This window comes from Sus scrofa, chromosome 8 (genome assembly GCF_000003025.6).
Source record: "Sus scrofa isolate TJ Tabasco breed Duroc chromosome 8, Sscrofa11.1, whole genome shotgun sequence".
Taxonomy (NCBI): domain Eukaryota; kingdom Metazoa; phylum Chordata; class Mammalia; order Artiodactyla; family Suidae; genus Sus; species Sus scrofa.
This window is the reverse complement of record NC_010450.4, coordinates 104,606,488-104,624,502: the sequence shown is the minus strand read 5'-3', so window position 1 is coordinate 104,624,502 and position 18,015 is coordinate 104,606,488. Positions and strand designations below refer to the sequence as shown.

Here is an 18,015-nt window from a genome sequence, read left to right as displayed (position 1 = left end):
TTGTTGCTATTTCTTGGGCTGCTCCCGCGGCATATGGAGGTTCCCAGGCTAGGGGTTGAATCGGAGCTGTAGCCACCGGCCTACGCCAGAGCCACAGCAACGCAGGATCCGAGCCGCGTCTGCAACCTACACCACAGCTCACGGCAACGCCGGATCGTTAACCCACTGAGCAAGGGCAGGGACCGAACCCGCAACCTCATGGTTCCTACTCGGATTCGTTAACCACTGCGCCACGACGGGAACTCCCCAGACTAATTTGAAACAAAGTTCACATAGCAAGCGGAATGTTTTTGCTTACATTGTATGTTTAGCGGAATGTTTTTGCTTACATTGTATGTTTATTTCATTCATCCATTTATTAAAGTATATTTTTTAAGTGCCAACAATGTGTCAGACACTATTCCTATGCTAGGAATACAGCAGAGAACAAAACAGATCATAATTCATGCCTTCATGGTCTTTACATAAATATGGAAGACAGTGATTAGTATCATGGAGAAAAATAAATCTGAGAGGATTGAGAATTCCAGGGGAGGAGGTGGTGTATTTTTTAATAGGGTAGACAAGGAATGATTCACTAAGAAAGTGGTGTTAAATAAAGGCCCAAAGTGATTTGGGACAGAGCCATATGGACATCTGAAGCAAAGAATTCCTCTCAGAGGCAACAACCTGGATGTTTGAAACAAAAGAAAACATGAGGTCTAGCTCCACAAGAATAAGAGAGAGAATAAGGGGTGTGGTCAGTGAGATATCAGATAACATGATTGGGAAAGATATTTTTAGGCCATTCTTGGGACTGGATTTTACTCTAAGAGAGGAACTTTTGAAGCATTTTGAGGAGCAAAATTTGATTTAATTTTTGAAAAGTTCAAGAACAGACCTAAGTGAACTACATGTGAAAATGTTACTGAACCAGGTCTGCCTGCCCCATAGGCAGCAAGCCAAATGCTGAGATGCAGAGGTCTGCAGCTGAGAGTTTATTCACAGTGTAGCCAAGTGAGGACAGGATAACAAGCCTAAATTCCTCCTTCTTGAAGGCAAGGGTGGTGGAATAGTTATGGGAGAAGCAGGGTGGTCTTAGGCCTGGGGAAAGATGATTAGAGGTAGGGTTAAAAAGGTGAGGTAATCACCTGGGTTACATGCTCCTGCATATGCAAAAATCAAGGGTTCTTAGCATGATCCAAGAATGAGTTTTCTGGCCCTCTGACATCTAAAGGTCATTTATCAGACACCTGCACAGGCTCAGTTTTAGGGTCCATGGTCTAATCGGTCTTAGCTAGCTCGCACTGGACAAAAGCTAACCCTAAGTTCCTATAAAATAACTAGGCTATGTGAAGCTGGGAAAATATCCAGTTGAAGAGAAGAAAAAAAGAAAACAATAACTAAAGTGAGTTTAATCAGTGAAGGTAGTTTACAAGCTGAGGGGTTTTAAGAAGCTGTTCCCCTATCTGTGGCTCTGCAAGATAAGCTCAAGAATTCCTGTAAGTCATCAGGAATGAGTCTCTGAGGCATGGTTTCAGAAACAGATTTGTTTTGAGGTTGTTGCTATAATCTAGGCAAGAGAAATGGATAAGAGTGGTAATAGTGGAGATGGGGTAAGAAGGGTTTAGTTTCTGAATTTATTCTGAAACCTTCAAAATCCAAATATACCCAAGATTTGCTAACCACATTTGATAAGGAGTAAGAGAAAAAGAGGAAAGAACAAGGGATTGAGCCAGAATATTAACTCAGGTAGTCACTGTAGGAGCATGGACTTCAATGCATTTTTTGGTATTGATAAACATTTGTGGTTTAAGGGCTCCAGGGAATAACATCCCCACAGGCCTTGTTTACTATAGGGAGCTGCACCAAGGCCCAGATTGACTTTAATCCCTAATCCCCTGTGACTCAGTTTATGGGAAGAAATGGGCAAAGAAACCATGAGACTTACAGGACATTTCCACCCCTAAACCCCCTACTGGATAAGGACTGATATAGGTAACTGGGCAAGGCCAAAGGAAAAAAACCACATCTTTCTGGACCCCACGTTGGTACCCCCCATCTTTAAGGGATATAAACCCCTACAGGACAATAGAGAGCGGGGCTTTCCTCCCCCCTCCCAGCAGCCCTGGGAGTTATTTGCTTTTCTGTAATAAAAACTTTGCTTGCTTGCTGCCTGTGTGTTTGCGGAGTTCATTCTTTGACTACGGTGAACAAGAACCTGGACTCTGGTAACATCTTTCCGGCATCAGGATGAGTGAGTAAAGGCAGAAAAAAGAAGAATGCTATAGCATCTCAGCAGTAAGACTTAGGCTGCTGAATAGGAACCGGCAAAGAGGATCCCATCCAGTCTCAAGGCTTTTGTTTTTTCTAAGGCCGCACTTGTGGCATGGAGGTTCCCAGGCTAGGCGCTGAAGGGGAGCTGTGACTGCTGGCCTACATCACAGCCACAGCAATGCCAGATCTGGGCCACATCTGTGACCTACACCACAGCTCAGAGAAACACCGGATACTTAACCCACTGAGCAAGGCCAGGGATCAAACACTCAACCTCATAGTTCCTAGCAGGATTCGTTTCTGCTGCTCATGACAGGAACTCCTCAAGGCTTTAAATACCATAAAAGTGCTAACAAATTTCAAATTTATATTTCTATCCCAAACTTCTATCTTGAAATTCAAGCTCATGTATCATGAGTAGTGATTAGAGATGTGAGTAGTGAATAGCTACTTCACATCTTCACTTGGATGTCTAATAGACATCCCAAAATTAACATTTCCAATTTTGTGCTTTTGACATTCTCCCCAAAACCCAATCCTTTCAGCCTTCCAAATCTCAGGATGGAAACTCTATTCTTCCCATTGCTCACGTCCCCAAATTTAGTCATTTCTCCCTCTCATGTCTGATATTAAGTTCATCTGCAAACTCTATTGCTTCTCTTTCAAAATATATCTAGATTTGAACATTTCTCATTACCTACACTGCTCCCCACCCTGGACCAAGCCACCACCATCTCTTGCTTAAATTATTGCAACAGCCTTCCTAAGTGGTCTGTCCTTGTTCTGCTGTGCTCTGTTCTCCACAGAGCAAGCAGAGTGGTTCTATTAGAGCTTCAGTCATGTTATATCATAAAGGAGTTCCTATCCTGGGGTGGGGGGGGAGCTTCCTATCCTAGAGCAAAATTAAAATCCTTATGATAGCTGATGAGGCCTACATTATCTCTAATCAATCTCATAACTTCTCTCTTCCTTGCTTTGTCCTAGTCACATTAGCATGTTCACTTTTCTTAAATATGCTAGACATGTTACCACCTCAGGGCCTTTGTACTTGCTTCTTCTTGCTGGGATGTTCTTTTCCTAATATATCTTCCTGGCTTCCTCCTGCATCTCCTATCAGATCTTTACTTGAATGTCACCTTTTCAATTAGGTCTTCCTCAGTCATTCCATCTAAAATCACTATCTGTACCCCAAAATGCTGCCCACCCTGCTTTACTGTTTTTCTTTTTTGTTTTCTTTATTTTGTCTTTTGTCTTTTTAGGGCCACACCCATGGCATATGGAGGTTCCCAGGCTAGGGGTCTAATCGGAGCTGTAGCGGCCAGCCTATGCCAGAGCCACAGCAACGCCAGATCCGAGCCGCTTCTGCGACCTACACCACAGCTCACGGCAAGGCTAGATCCTTAACCCACTGAGTGATCCCTGGTCAGATTTGTTAACCACTGAGCCATGATGGGAACTCCCTATTGTTTTTCTTTATACTTATCATTATCTAACATACAATATGCTTTACTTGTTTACCTTGCCTGATGCATATTTCTTCCACTAGAAGATAAGCAGCATGAAGAATTTAAAAAATTTTGTTCACTACTCAGTGCCTAAAATAGTAACTAATATATGAAGGTTGCTCAATAAATATTTGTTGAGTGAATAAACTAAGAAGGAACAGAGGAGGAAAACCAGGATTATATGGTCTTTTGGAATCAGGAAAGCAAGCCTTTCAAGAAAAAGGTAATATTGATGCATTTCTCTAATTTAAGATGTAGGTATTTATTTGAGATGTGATGAGGTCAAGTCTGCAACATGCACATACTATTTTGGCTTCAAGAACTTTGATACAAAATAAGGGAGCTAAAAGTTCCCTAAGCAATATCACTTTTTGACCCACAACTGCATTTCATGGAATCAGGAGGTAAGAATAGAGAAGAGATGGTAAAGCTAATGAGGGTGAAAGGAACTAGCATACATTACACTCCTGCTACATACGAAGCGTTATGCTGTGCCATCCAGCAAATATTCTCCACATGCTTACCATATGCCAGCACTACATTAAGCACTGGAGTTACAAAGTGATTCAGTCTACTAGGAATTAAAAAATTAGAGACTTGTCAGAAAAAAGATATTGACTATAATAATAGATGTATTATACATATAAACATAACACAACACAAGCCCAGAAGAGCAGGTAGTCCAAGAGCAAGCACAAACTTTCCTTGGGAAGGGAAGGTCAGAGAAGGTTTTAAGGAGGTAGAAATATGTGTAGACGGAGACCATAGAAAAATCACTAAAGACTTACCAAATAAGGGAATTCATCAGGTGTAGGAAAAAACTGCTGTTAACAAAACTTTTAAGTTCCAAACAATGAACATGGGCAGAGGCCTAAAAGCCTAGACATAGCTTTAATATACTCTTACTAGTCATATGCAATTAAAAACAGGAGAGAAGGTCGAAAAGATTAGGACTACAGTTGCTTACAACTTTGGCTGCTTGCTTGGAATAGAGAGAAAAGAATGAAACAACACCTAGTTGTATATCCTCTCAACACACTTTCATTACAGTCACCACTCAGCCTAACTAGATCTGTGTCTTGGGAGCCAACAATCAGATTATCATCTCCTCTCTCTCTTTGGGTAAGAGGGGTGGAGTTGAGGTAGACCTCTATTCCCCCAGACTAAAAATGACTTAAGAGCTTGATTAGATTATAAGAGGGAAAAGGAAGAAAGAGGATTCTAAGATGATTCTAGACTTTGTCTAATGGATAGGAAATGATGAGTATAGTGTCTAATATTGGGAATTCAGATGAGGAGCTCATATAAAAGGATGGTAAGCCCAGTTTGTGGCATGTTAATTTTGAAATATTTGTGGGACACCAAAATGGGGGTTCTAGTTGCAATTTGGTATACAACTAAGAAGGCCAAGAGATAGGTTAGGATCTTCCACATTACTTACGACTGTCTCAAAAGTAATTCCAGTGAACCGATGGGGCACAGCCTAAGACTAATGAAATTGGGAAGTTGGCATGTCTGGACCTGCTTAGTACCTGGTCCCTAGCAAATTTACTCTGGTGATAGCATGCTAGAAGGCCTCCTGATGGCACCACCTGGTTGGGATGCTAAACCTCTGTTATAGGCTTCAAGTCTCCTTCAAAAGCCACATATCTCTTTGTAATGCCCCTTCCCCCACCTTGAAGAGCCTGGTAGGGCAGGAATGTCACTCTTTCCTCACCCCACCTCTATATAACCTGTTCCCCACGTAAATTAGCTGCCCTGCCCAAAACCATTTGGATCAAATGTGTCCCATACAGAGATCAAACAACACTCAGCCCTTGTGCACAGCAGGAGAAATTGGGTCTCCACTCAGATCCTCATTATGTGGTATAGAAACAATTGCAGAGTGAGTCAGGCTCTCTTTTTAACCCGTGAGCACGTGAGTTCTCAGTCTCTCTCTGTAAATGTACTTTTGCTTTAATAAATTTTTAAAACGTCCACTGTTCCAATGCTTTGCTACAGCAAGACAGGAACTAAGGAAATTGTAACTCTATCACCTCCATGAACATTTCCTTTTTAAGCTTGCATGGCACATAATTCTTCCCTCCTTCCAGGATTCGTCTCCAATGATCAACCATCATAGACTTAAACCTACCATAAATAGAACCACCCTTAATCTCAAATTATCAGTTTTATTGTTTTACCCATCAATATTTGTTTCTCTGTTATCTCCAAGCAGGTTTGTTTCTCTTTGAAAAGCCACACACACACACACACACACACACACACACACAACTTGCTTTCCTTTTAGCAACTGAACTCTTTCTCACATTTAGTTTACTAACAATTCTTTTAAATAAATAGTTTTCATTTGCAGCTGCAAACTTCCCATCCACTCATTCTTGCCTTAAATCCCTTCTATTTAGGTTCTGTTACTACCACACTGAGGTGTCCCTAAATTTTGCCAATGACCTACTTCTTGCTAAATCCAATGACGTTTTCTCATATGTCATCCTCTGTAATCTCTGCGGAGAATTTGACAATGCCTTAAAATTTTCTTTTCTCTTGAACTTTGCTCTCCTGAATTTTCGTCCTTTCGTTCACTCACTCATTCAACAAACATTTAAGACACACTTAATTTTTCACTGCTAAAATGTGTCACATTTATGAGAAAAAGTAGTAGGTGGGTTAGGTTTCAGGCAAATTACATGGGAAACCAATAGATTAGTGGAAGTCTGCATGGGAGCACTGAATCAGAATAAGTAAAGTTACTCGGACAATTCAGATTTTGTTAATGACATTAGGTTCTGATACACTGATAAATCACTCCTATACAGGATATATACTTATGAAGTACTCCACACCCTTCACTGTTTGTTTCTGACTGCTTTATTTCTTAGCAATCCCTCTTCTGAAAAATACATGCTTTATTTATGTGTATTAATTCCACAGCTCAATTCATATTCATATCTGTCTCAGTTAAGGAACTATTCTACTTTTTCTAATAGAGTAACCTTCAACATGTGACAAACTCTTTATGCCTCGTCTGCAAATAGGAATTAAGCCATTATTTTTTTAAGATGACTTAACATATTTGATTGTCATCCTTTCACATGTTTATTCTAAAGTTAAACTTACTTTTTATGATAATAATAATAATAATGGCTAACATTTATTACACACTTAAGATATGTCAGGCATTGTAAGCACTATGCCATGCCACAGCCTTATGAGACTGATACTATGACTGTCCTTAATTTTTAGCCATGCTTCTGAGACTCTAGCATATGATACACAACTGTGAAGCCCAGATTTTGTCACTAAATTTCTTGACTATGCATTCTTAAAAAAAACTGATGTTTTCTTTAATGACCTTTAATTACTTCATGCTAAATTTATATATAAAAGCAGAGGTAACTCCTTGCAGGTGAGAAAATTGTCAAAGAAACTGCTTCTGTAGACTATAGGAAAAATACAGGCTGGCTAGAATTGGGAAAGGAAATGTGACAAAGTTCTGGATGAATGCTGGGATTATGCAAGCAAAGGAAAAAAATGATTCGCAGGTTTTCTTTGGCAACTTTTTTCTTAATATTCCTGTACATGAAACTTTCCTTCTTTCCAAGTTCCAGCACTATTACATTAACTTCTGTCCTTGACAAGCTGGTCATCAGGCTCTGTTTACTTCTTTTCTCCTCACTTTACTTAAGGCTTAATTCAAGAGCATAAAAGGAAATGCTTAGATAAAATAAATTTCAGAAGAAAACAAGTAAAACACTGGGCTTGCCTATAAATGGATTATTTTGATGGAGTTGGATTTGATCCTTATTTTTGGCAGTAAAGGTGGTAAGTCTGCTTGTATGTGTGGTACATGGGCCAGGAAAGGAAGGAGAGATCTGCACAGCAAATGGGCATGTTTCCATTGTTTATGTTCAGCACTTTAATAACATTAGTATTTGCACAGCTGAAGGAAAGGAAAGCACCCTGAGAATAGACACCATGAGGAGCTCTAGAAGGTTGCAAACCAGAAAAACATGAATTGGGAAAGAGCAATAAATGTTTAATAAGTAAAAAGCACCTCAGCCAAAATAAATTCAGTGTTGGGATGCTAAATTCCAAAGGGAATCAATAAGAGCACATTGAAATAATTATTCTGACAATTCTCATCGCTGTTTCTTTATTTTTGTCACGAAGATATCAATACAGAGATATTCAGAGATCAGGAAGTTAGAGATTCCTGCACAATACAGTAAAAAGACAAAAACAGAGAGAAACAACTTTTAAATTCATCTCTGTAATTTACAAGTAGGTTGCATGGGAGATTTTACTGAATCTCTCAGAACGCTGATTTCCTCATCTGCAAAACAAAGGCAAAGCCTAGCAAACATAACTAAATAATGGCTCTAATAGTTCCTCTTACTATTAGTTGGTGCCCTCAGGCCTCTATCTGTCTTACACAGTCTCGCTTTGGCCAGTAGGATAATCACCACACCTCTGCTTATAATTATTCTGCCTTTGCTATGAGCTGCCAAGGAGATGAATTTTAAACCAGATGCACCTCAATATAGGCAAACAGAAACCATGCAAGTCATGGCAAGCCAGTTAACTGTTAAGGAGAATGCATAGGGATCTTTGCACAAACCAAAAACAGCCTCACCACCTGCGAGTTTTTACATATTTGTTATCTTTTCCAACAGATTCTTTCCTCCCAGGGTTACCACCTTATCTGAGGCCCTGAAGGCTGGTAAAGAACTGATCATTCTCTCAGATTTGTCATTCAGCCTGGCAGCTGCCCTATCTGGGTTCTGAGTGCATTAATCCAGAACTGAGCCTCAGTAATGGTAACATGTTATCTGTCCACCTAGCAGACAGTCAGTCCCTACATCACAGGCCCCCTGGATCTTGTCCTAATCTTCTTCCCACAGCCACTTAATGTAGACTGAAAATGGTTCAAGGAAAAATAGAAAATTAAAAAACAAGTGCTCAGTCAGAGGAAGATGAATGTAGACTTTGTTTACCACTTGGCTAAAGGGCGCATGTTTACTACCAGCTGAATAAAGTTGCCTTTCATAGGTTCTCATGGTGTGGATTTTTGTTAGGTAGTACATTGGCAGTAAAATTCAGCTTAATCTTTTTTTCTCTTTAGCAAATGGTAAAAGAGATGGAAATGCAACTGTGGCAGGCCCAGAAATGGAAATAATTTGGTCATAGGAGTGTTGAAAAGCTCTGCCAAAAGCACTAACTTCATTGGGCATCAAGTACTACCATTAGAATCCCATTACTTTGCCTGCAAGAAAAGATCCTATCATTATCTTTAGCACCAGTTAATTTAAAATACTTAGGGCCCTGAGGGGAAAATCAAGTACTCCTCTCTTTACACTGAGGTTGGGGAGATGCTTCAAGGACAAGAATGATTAGTAGGACCATGTAGGTACTAAGACCATAGGGGTAGGAGTCCAGTGTGTATGTGTGTTGTGGGGGATGCAGGGAGGTGGGCAGTCCTAGGTCTTAGGGGTGGGAGGGTGGGAGCTGCAGACAAATTTGCAATATGACAAATTTGAGAGAAGTTTTATCTAGAGCCAGACCTCTGTGCAGATGAAACAAATATATTACCTGTGGCTTTATTTAACATTCAAATGTATTAGTTTATAGAATGGACCATCCGAAATGCTATATAATAACCATTAAAGTTCTTTTTAAAATTTAGCCATTGTGTCATGAAGCAAATGGGTAGTATATATTGTCTTAAAACTACAATAGCAGTGACTAATTCTTTCTCCTTTTCAGAACAAATAGTAACACAAAAACTAAAAAGCTACAATGAAAGATCAGAAAGAGACATTAGGGAAGCAATCCCATTTACCACCAAATCAAAAAGAATAAAATACTTAGGAATAAACCTACCTAAAGAGACAAGAGACCTGTACTCTGAAAACTATAAGACACTGATGAAGGAAATCAAAGATGACACATACAGATGGAAAGACATACCATGCTCTTGGATTGGAAGAGTCAATGTTACCAGAATGACTATACTACTCAAGGCAATCTACAGGTTCTATGCAATCCAAAGTCATCCTGAGAAAGAAAAATGGAGCTGGAGGAATCAGGCCCCCTGACTTCAGGCTATACTACAAAGCTACAGTCATCAAAACCATATGGTACTGGCACAAAGACAGAAATACAGATCAGTGGAACAGGATAGAAAGTCCAGAATTAAACCCATGCACCTACAGTCAACTAATCCACGACAAAGGAGGCAAGACTATCCAATGGAGAAAAGAGAGCTCCTTCAATAAGTGGTGCTTGGAAAACTGGATAGCCACATGTAATAGAATAAAATTAGAACACTCTCTAATATCACACACAAAAATAAACTCAAAATGGATTAAAGACCTAAATATAAGACTAGACACTATCAAACTCCTAGAGGAAAACATAGGCCAAACACGCTCTGACTTAAATGACAGCAACATCTTCTCAGATCCACCTCTTGGAGTCATGACAATAAAAACTAAAATAAACAAATGGGACTTAATTAAGCTTAAAAGTTTCTGCACAGGAGTTCCCATCATGGCTCAGTGGTTAACAAATCCGACTAGGAACCATGAGGTTTCAGGTTCAACCCCTGGCCTCGCTCAGTGGGTTAAGGATCCAGCATCACCATGAGCTGTGGTATTGGTCACAGACGTGGCTCAGATCTGGCGTTGCTGTGGCTGTGGTGTAGGCCAGTGGCTATAGCTCTGATTAGACCCCTAGCCTGGGAACCTCTAAATGCCATGGGTGCGGCCCTAGAAAAGACAAAAAAAAAAGTTTCTGCACAGCAAAGGAAACCCTAAACAAAACAAAAAGACAACCCACAGAATGGGAGAAAATCTTTGCAAATGAAGCAACCAACAAGGGATTAATCTCCAAAATTTATAAACACCTCCTACAGCTTAATACCAAAAAAAACCCAAAAAACCCCATCAAAAAATGGGCAGAAGATCTAAACAGACAGTTCTCCAAAGAAGACATACGGTGGCCAAAAAACACATGAAAAGATGTTCAACATCACTCATTATTAGAGACATGCAAATCAAAACCATGATGATGTACCACCTTACACCAGCCAGAATGGCCATCATCAAAAAGTCTACAAACAATACGGGCTGGAGAGGGTGTGGAGAAAAAGGAACACTACTACAGTGTTGGTGGGAATGTAAATTGGTGAAACCACTACAGAATGGTGCAACCAGTATGGAGATCCTCAGAAAACTAAAAACAGAATGACCATTCGATCCAGCAATCCCACTCCTGGGCATCTATCCAGAGAAAACCATGACTAGAAAAGACACATGTACTCCAATGTTCATTGCAGCACTATACGTGATAGCCAAGACATGGAAACAACCTAAATGTCCATTGACAGAGGAGTGGATAAAGAAGGTTGCGGTACATATACACAATGGAATATCACTCAGTCATTAAATAGAAAGGAATAACGGCATTTGCAGCAACATGGATGGACCTAGAAATTATCGTGCTAAGTGAAGTCAGCCATACAATGAGACACCAGCATCAAATGCTGTCACTGACATGTGGAATCTGAAAAAAGGACACAATGAACTTCTTTGCAGAACAGATACTGACTCGCAGACATTGAAAAACTTAGGGTCTCTAGAGGAGAGAGTTTGGGGGTTGGGGGGATGTGCTTGGGCTGTGGGATGGAAACCCTGTGAAATTAGATTGTTACGGTCACTGTACAACTACAGATGTGATAAATTCATTTGAGTAATAAAAAAATAATAATAATAAAATATAGTCTATTTCATCTGGAAAAAAAAAAAAGGCTAAAGTCAAATGGGAGTGACAGAAAACCCTAAAAATAGAAATTTCAAAAGGATGGAAGTCTGTTTTTCTCACAAATAAACTTAATCCAGAGATAAATAATTAGGTTTGGTGTGATTGATATAATCATCAGGGGCTGAGTCACCTCTAATTTTTGATCCATTGTCCCTAAAATGCAGACCCTTAGGCCTAAAAGGCTGCCCTAGCTCTAGTCAGCCTGCTCTTATTCAGTCAGCAGGAAAAAGAAAAATTAATGAGAAAGATGGCAGGAAAAAGAAAAAGTAGTGAAGGTCTCCTTTAGAACAGTCCTGATATTGCTCAGACCTCTTTTGTTTACATCCTTTTGGCAGAACTTAGTTACATAGCCATACACAGCTCAAGAGAGGTTTGGAAATGTAGATTTTTTTCTGGGTGGCCATGTGCCCAGTTAAATTCAGAGATTAACTTACTGACAGAAAAATTAATGGTTACTAGGTGACAACTCTCACTTTTTGCCAACAGAACATTTCAGTCATCTACCTGTTAAAATATGAACCTTATAGGAACTTAAGCTTTATATCTTCAGCAGCAAGAATTGTGGCTAGTATATTGGTAGACATTCAGTATTCATTAGATGGATGAATAAAGATATGGGTTGGAGATTAATTGTATAATGCATTTAAGGTTTGTCATGAGTTTGGAAATCTTCTTCTGTTATATCAAACACTTGGGAGGAAACAGAATTGTAATAAATGAACAGTCACTTGAATATAAGAAGATGGTGCCTACTTAAGGGAGAAGTTGTTTTGTAGGAGACTGAAATAGGTGCCTGTTCAGAGGATTGGCAGTTCAAGGTAGTAAACAGTAGGTTTAAACTAACCTATTGCAGTTGCTTCTAAATAAACATTTATATTGAAGTTATTAATTAGGTACCAATGAGAAACATTTTGCCAAGCCAATGAATTTAAATTCCCTCTTACGATCTCTCAATTGCTTCTTTATTCCTGGCTTTAGCATTTACTCTAGTATGCTATTACTCAAATCTCTCAAAGTCTTAGTTTTCCCATCTGTAAAATGGAGGTTACAGTACCTACCACACAGAACCACGGACATTTTACATGTAACAATTTTGGAAATTCTTTTTTTTTTGTTGGCCATGCCCATGGCCCGTAGAAGTTCCCAGTCCAGGGATTGTAGCAACTCAAGCCGCTACAGTGACAATGCCAGATACTTAACCCACTGCACCATAGGAGAATTCCAATTTTAGAAATTCTTGATACTTAATAAAAGTTTAGTAAGTGTTAATTTTTCTTTTTACTACTTTATTCCTACAACATGAAAGAATTTAGAACCTAGAACAGTCAACTGCATTAATCAGTAAAAACTGAAAATATATTCAGAAAGACTATTTTCCTGTATGGTCACATTTATATTTTTCCAGTTTTGTGTTATATATAGTTTTACAGAATGAAATGGTGTCCTCAGCAGACTATAATTGTTATGTTGATTTTGGTTTCTAAAATGAAAAGAGACTATTTTAAAAATTTTTAAAGTTTTGAAGAATGTAATAATTTGTTTTTGTTTCTAAATTCTACATAAAATTATTTTGTCTTTTTTTTTAAGCTCATTTATATGTATCTCTGATAGCTTTTTGGTTTTTTAAAATTACTTAATGAATTTTATTACATTTATAGGTGTACAACAATCATCACAAACAATTTTACAGCATTTCCATCCGAAACCCCCAGTGCATCCTCCCACCTCCCAACCTGTCTCCTCTAGAGACCCTAAGTTTTTCAATGTCTGCGAGTCAGTATCTGTTCTGCAAAGAAGTTCATTGTGTCCTTTTTTCAGATTCCACATGTCAGTGACAGCATTTGATGCTGGTGTCTCATTGTATGGCTGACTTCACTTAGCACGATAATTTCTAGGTCCATCCATGTTGCTGCAAATGCCGTTATTCCTTTCTATTTAATGACTGAGTGATATTCCATTGTGTATATGTACCGCAACCTTCTTTATCCACTCCTCTGTCAATGGACATTTAGGTTGTTTCCATGTCTTGGCTATCACGTATAGTGCTGCAATGAACATTGGAGTACATGTGTCTTTTCTAGTCATGGTTTTCTCTGGATAGATGCCCAGGAGTGGGATTGCTGGATCGAATGGTCATTCTGTTTTTAGTTTTCTGAGGATCTCCATACTGGTTGCACCATTCTGTAGTGGTTTCACCAATTTACATTCCCACCAACACTGTAGTAGTGTTCCTTTTTCTCCACACCCTCTCCAGCCCGTATTGTTTGTAGACTTTTTGATGATGGCCATTCTGGCTGGTGTAAGGTGGTACATCATCATGGTTTTGATTTGCATGTCTCTAATAATGAGTGATGTTGAACATCTTTTCATGTGTTTTTTGGCCACCGTATGTCTTCTTTGGAGAACTGTCTGTTTAGATCTTCTGCCCATTTTTTGATGGGGTTTTTTGGGTTTTTTTTGGTATTAAGCTGTAGGAGGTGTTTATAAATTTTGGAGATTAATCCCTTGTTGGTTGCTTCATTTGCAAAGATTTTCTCCCATTCTGTGGGTTGTCTTTTTGTTTTGTTTAGGGTTTCCTTTGCTGTGCAGAAACTTTTAAGTTTGATTAGGTCCCATTTGTTTATTTTTGTTTTTTTTAGTCTTAAATAATACAAAAATATTTTAAAAACAAAGCACAGTAAGGGACTAGAGTGTGACACCATGTGATATTTTAGACAGAGTGAGTGGAGAAGAACTTTATGAATAATCAGAATTTCAACTAATCAACAGGGAGAGTTCTGAATGCTTGAGAGCCCTGAATGCAATAGGGGGGTCCTGAATGCATGAGCAGGCCAAGTGGTATGGGAGAGCATGTTCCAGGAAGTGGGAAATAATAAAAGCAAAAGCCTAGATATGGGAGGGCACATGCTTCTGTGTTCAAAGACCAGCAAAGAGGCCAACGTGCCCTACCTTCCCAACCTTTTATCCTATCTCCCAAACAGGAATCCTCGACTCCAGACCTTGCAGAGTTTGGTCAATTCTGTAAGCACTGTCTTCTACAGGGTCTCTTCACAAAGACTTATGACCCAACTATGAGCCTAAGTTTTTATTCAGAGAGCCTCAAGGCTCAGCCTCTAATGCCCATTAAAAAATACTCCCCTACTTTGCCATTCAAATAGCACCCATTTTTCTGAACTTAGTGTAGGTTCTCAATCTTGTTTAAGGGACAGAACTATTAATTTACCCCATATTGCTTTCTTTCTTCTTAAAACTCCATAGATACTATTGTCAATATTTTCATTTTCGTCTCATTCTGTTCTAATTCACTTATGTGTCTTTTGCCACTTCAATTAACAGGTGGTGTAAGAGCTACATTTTAAAAATCCCTTTTCGCTAGTTATCTCTTCAAACAGAAGATGCCCCATAAAAATTTTCTGTATGTTCATTCAACCATCTCACAAACTAGAAACACAATGGAGAGAACCTAATCTTTCTTGGTTCCTCCCTTTTGCCAGGAAGATATGAGTAGCTAAAGTATTTGGAGCTATATATAGTCAGTTGATGTCAGCTGGATGCCAGCCTTTTCAGAAAGGCTCAATCCCCAGTTTGAGTCAGAGCTAGGGACCATGCCGTCCCAAGCTCAAGGATAAAAACCATCAGGCCTAAGCGCCATCCATATTCCATCTCCAGTCTTTCCTCCACAAATTGGGATTCATCCTACCTGAAAAGCACCATCTAAGAGCAAGGTGAGTATACTCTTTCCTAAAATGTTTTACTGGCCAGTTGTCCAAGGAAGTTCAGAGTTGTGACTCATTAATGGGCATTCTTTGCTTTAAAGGACAGCAGTTGATGCCAATGTTAAAATGCTGCCACTGAAGACTTCTGATTTAATCTGGTATCCCTCTTCATTCTTATAGCTTGCTAGAATTGATGGCCAAATGAAAGCCAGTTTTGAAATAATGACAGATTAAGCTATGGAAAGAAAGAGGGAGGGGAAAGGAGGCCAGCTCTTTCATTGTTTCTCATTGCCTGATAATCATTGTACTAGCATGTAGATAGGACTGGGCCTGAAACTCTGAGAATCATCCTCTGTTCACTGTGACATTGCCTGTCAATGAATAGCATGCTCTGTCACCAGACAAGGAATGCGTATTAAAGTCTTTCAGGAGAAAGTAATAATAAACTCTTAATAAAGAACAAAGATGCTCTCTTTCAAAAGGATGATTATAAAACACTCCAAATGAGTCCTTCACATTGCCTCAATAATGTTCCTTTGTTTTTAACAGGGAACAACAAAAAAATCATGCTATCACATAATACCATGGTGAAGCAGAGGAAACAGCAAGCATCAGCCATCATGAAGGAAATCCATGGAAACGGTATCAATAAAAATCCTTGAGAGCAGTAATATAGATCCTCCCTGATGTTATTTAATAGTCTACAGTTTACTTCCTTTAAATTCTTGCTATTCTGTCACAACAAACCTGGAGTTCTAGAGGGTGTAGAAAAGCCTATGGTAACTAATCCTTTTGTAGTCATCCTTTTTCATTTGAAAGCTATTTTCAGATGAACAACTGCTCTAAAGGAATGAAGCAATCTGACAGCTGATGTACATTTTGTTCAGCTTGCCTTTTGCATTATAAGTTAATATCACAACTTTCAGATTTTTTTTCAACAGGTCTCATATAATCTTATCTTCATTGTCCATACCACATAATCTATCTTGATTTTTTTCCTTTAAATTAAAAAAATCATTCAAAATTCTGTTTTGGCATCCTTTAAAAAAAAAAAAGCTGTTATTTGGAATCCATATTTATTGTGAACTGCTTTAACCCTGAAAGAAGTCTTCATATTTAATTGTTGATTTACCAAGATATCTTGTGTAGAAATCTACTTCTATTTATAATTTCTAGGAATTCTTTAGTGACCTAGCAGTTAAGGATTCAGTGTTGTTGCTCCTCTGGCTTGGGTTTGATACCTGGCCCAGGAATTTCCACATGCTATGGATCTGGCCAAAAAAAAAAAAAAAAAAAAGCATAAAACTCAAAAAAATTTTTAACGTAAATTTTACTCTCATTTTCTTTACATTCTCACAAAAAAACTCTAGAAAGTATACTTTATAAATTGCATTTTGATTGTTATAAAGGAAATTCAACTTTGTTCATGAGCAAAGGATAGCATCAATTTGAAAAGTTAATAAGTAGAATATCCATATCCTTTTAAGGGCTTATTTGAGCCATTCTGGAATATATTTGTGGAGTTTTAGGGCACCTCTTTATTTCCCTTCTATTGACAAGGAAAGTAACCTTTTTCCTCAACAATACTGACATCTAGAGCAATGAGATCTGGTGAAGGCAGCTGGGAACAGGCATAAGTATAGGATTTTCATATTTCACCTACAATAAAGCGAATGTAAAATGTTCCCCTCCTCCCCACAATGTAGTCATATTTAACACGTTCTGTTGTTTAGTTTTGTTCTCTATTTTATGTAATACGAAATCACTACACTGGATTCAACCTAGTCCCATGTTTTATTATGATGTCAAAATAGTTAGGAAAAAAGTGAGAATAATTCTGAATTAGACCCAGAACCAAATTTGTACAAATTGAAGGTTTCCAAACTCACACTTCTTTTAAACTTTTATGCTTCTTTTTATTTCCTGCTTCAACTAGTTTACTTGAAATTGTTTTAATAATTTCTTCGATCAATGAGGCAAAAATCAGATAGTCACTTGAGTTTGAGAGTAAATTATTTACCTTTAAACTAGGCTTGGGATAAGTTATTTTCTAATTGCATCATAATCATAAATCAATTCATTGTTTTAATGTATTCCCAGTTAAAATCATGTGTTAGAGTCTACTCTCTTATTCCTGACACAGGCCTATAAGAGTATCTTTTTCTATGTTATAAAATATAATGAAAAAATACAAGGGGGGGCAAAGAATTCTCAAAACTACCATCTCAACACCAGCAGGTTCTGGCCATGTAAAGTCTGCTGAAGCCCTCACTCCCAAGTCATGGGTAGATTTCCAGTTCCTTAAGTGGAGTCACATGCTCTGCCTTTGTTTGGAGGTCAAGTACTCCAGATAACACAGGGATAATCACAGACTCTTTCTTAACTCATCGCAGAAAAAATAGCTGTAGTACTTTAGGAAGAAGTTTAAATAATTTCCCTCGTTTATTTCCTGTGATCTTATATGGAACTTTACTCTTTGTATATGACTTAATTTAGAGATCTGGAGCTAGGGGAGTATCATTTTTTTCTAAGGAGGCAGAAATGAAATGTGGGCTTCAAAGAAACCTTTTTGAGAATAATTTGCCAAACTTTCAAACAATTCACACCAGTAAATTTGGATGATTTAGGATAAATCATAAATCATACAACTGTTTCAATCTTAACACTAAGACTAAATTAAAAAATTTGGACTGGATTGTCCTTTATAAAAATGAACA

The 18,015-nt window shown here is 38.4% G+C and overlaps 2 protein-coding genes across 4 annotated transcripts in view; one reads left to right on the top strand and one right to left on the bottom strand.

Annotated features, from left to right (window-relative positions):
• SEC24D (SEC24 homolog D, COPII coat complex component) overlaps positions 1 to 18,015 on the bottom strand; it is a 444,678-nt gene that overhangs the window by 380,898 nt on the left and 45,765 nt on the right. The gene's annotated exons all lie outside the window — the stretch shown is intronic.
• MYOZ2 (myozenin 2) overlaps positions 15,136 to 18,015 on the top strand; it is a 30,426-nt gene continuing 27,546 nt past the window's right edge. The window contains exons 1-2 of one of the 3 annotated variants that reach the window (XM_021100518.1): positions 15,136 to 15,307; positions 15,848 to 15,940. Coding sequence is in view for 1 of the 3 variants with exons in the window: in NM_001044593.1 (NP_001038058.1) it covers positions 15,865 to 15,940 (76 nt within the window). In the remaining 2 variants the exon portion in view is untranslated. 3 annotated transcript variants of the gene reach the window in all.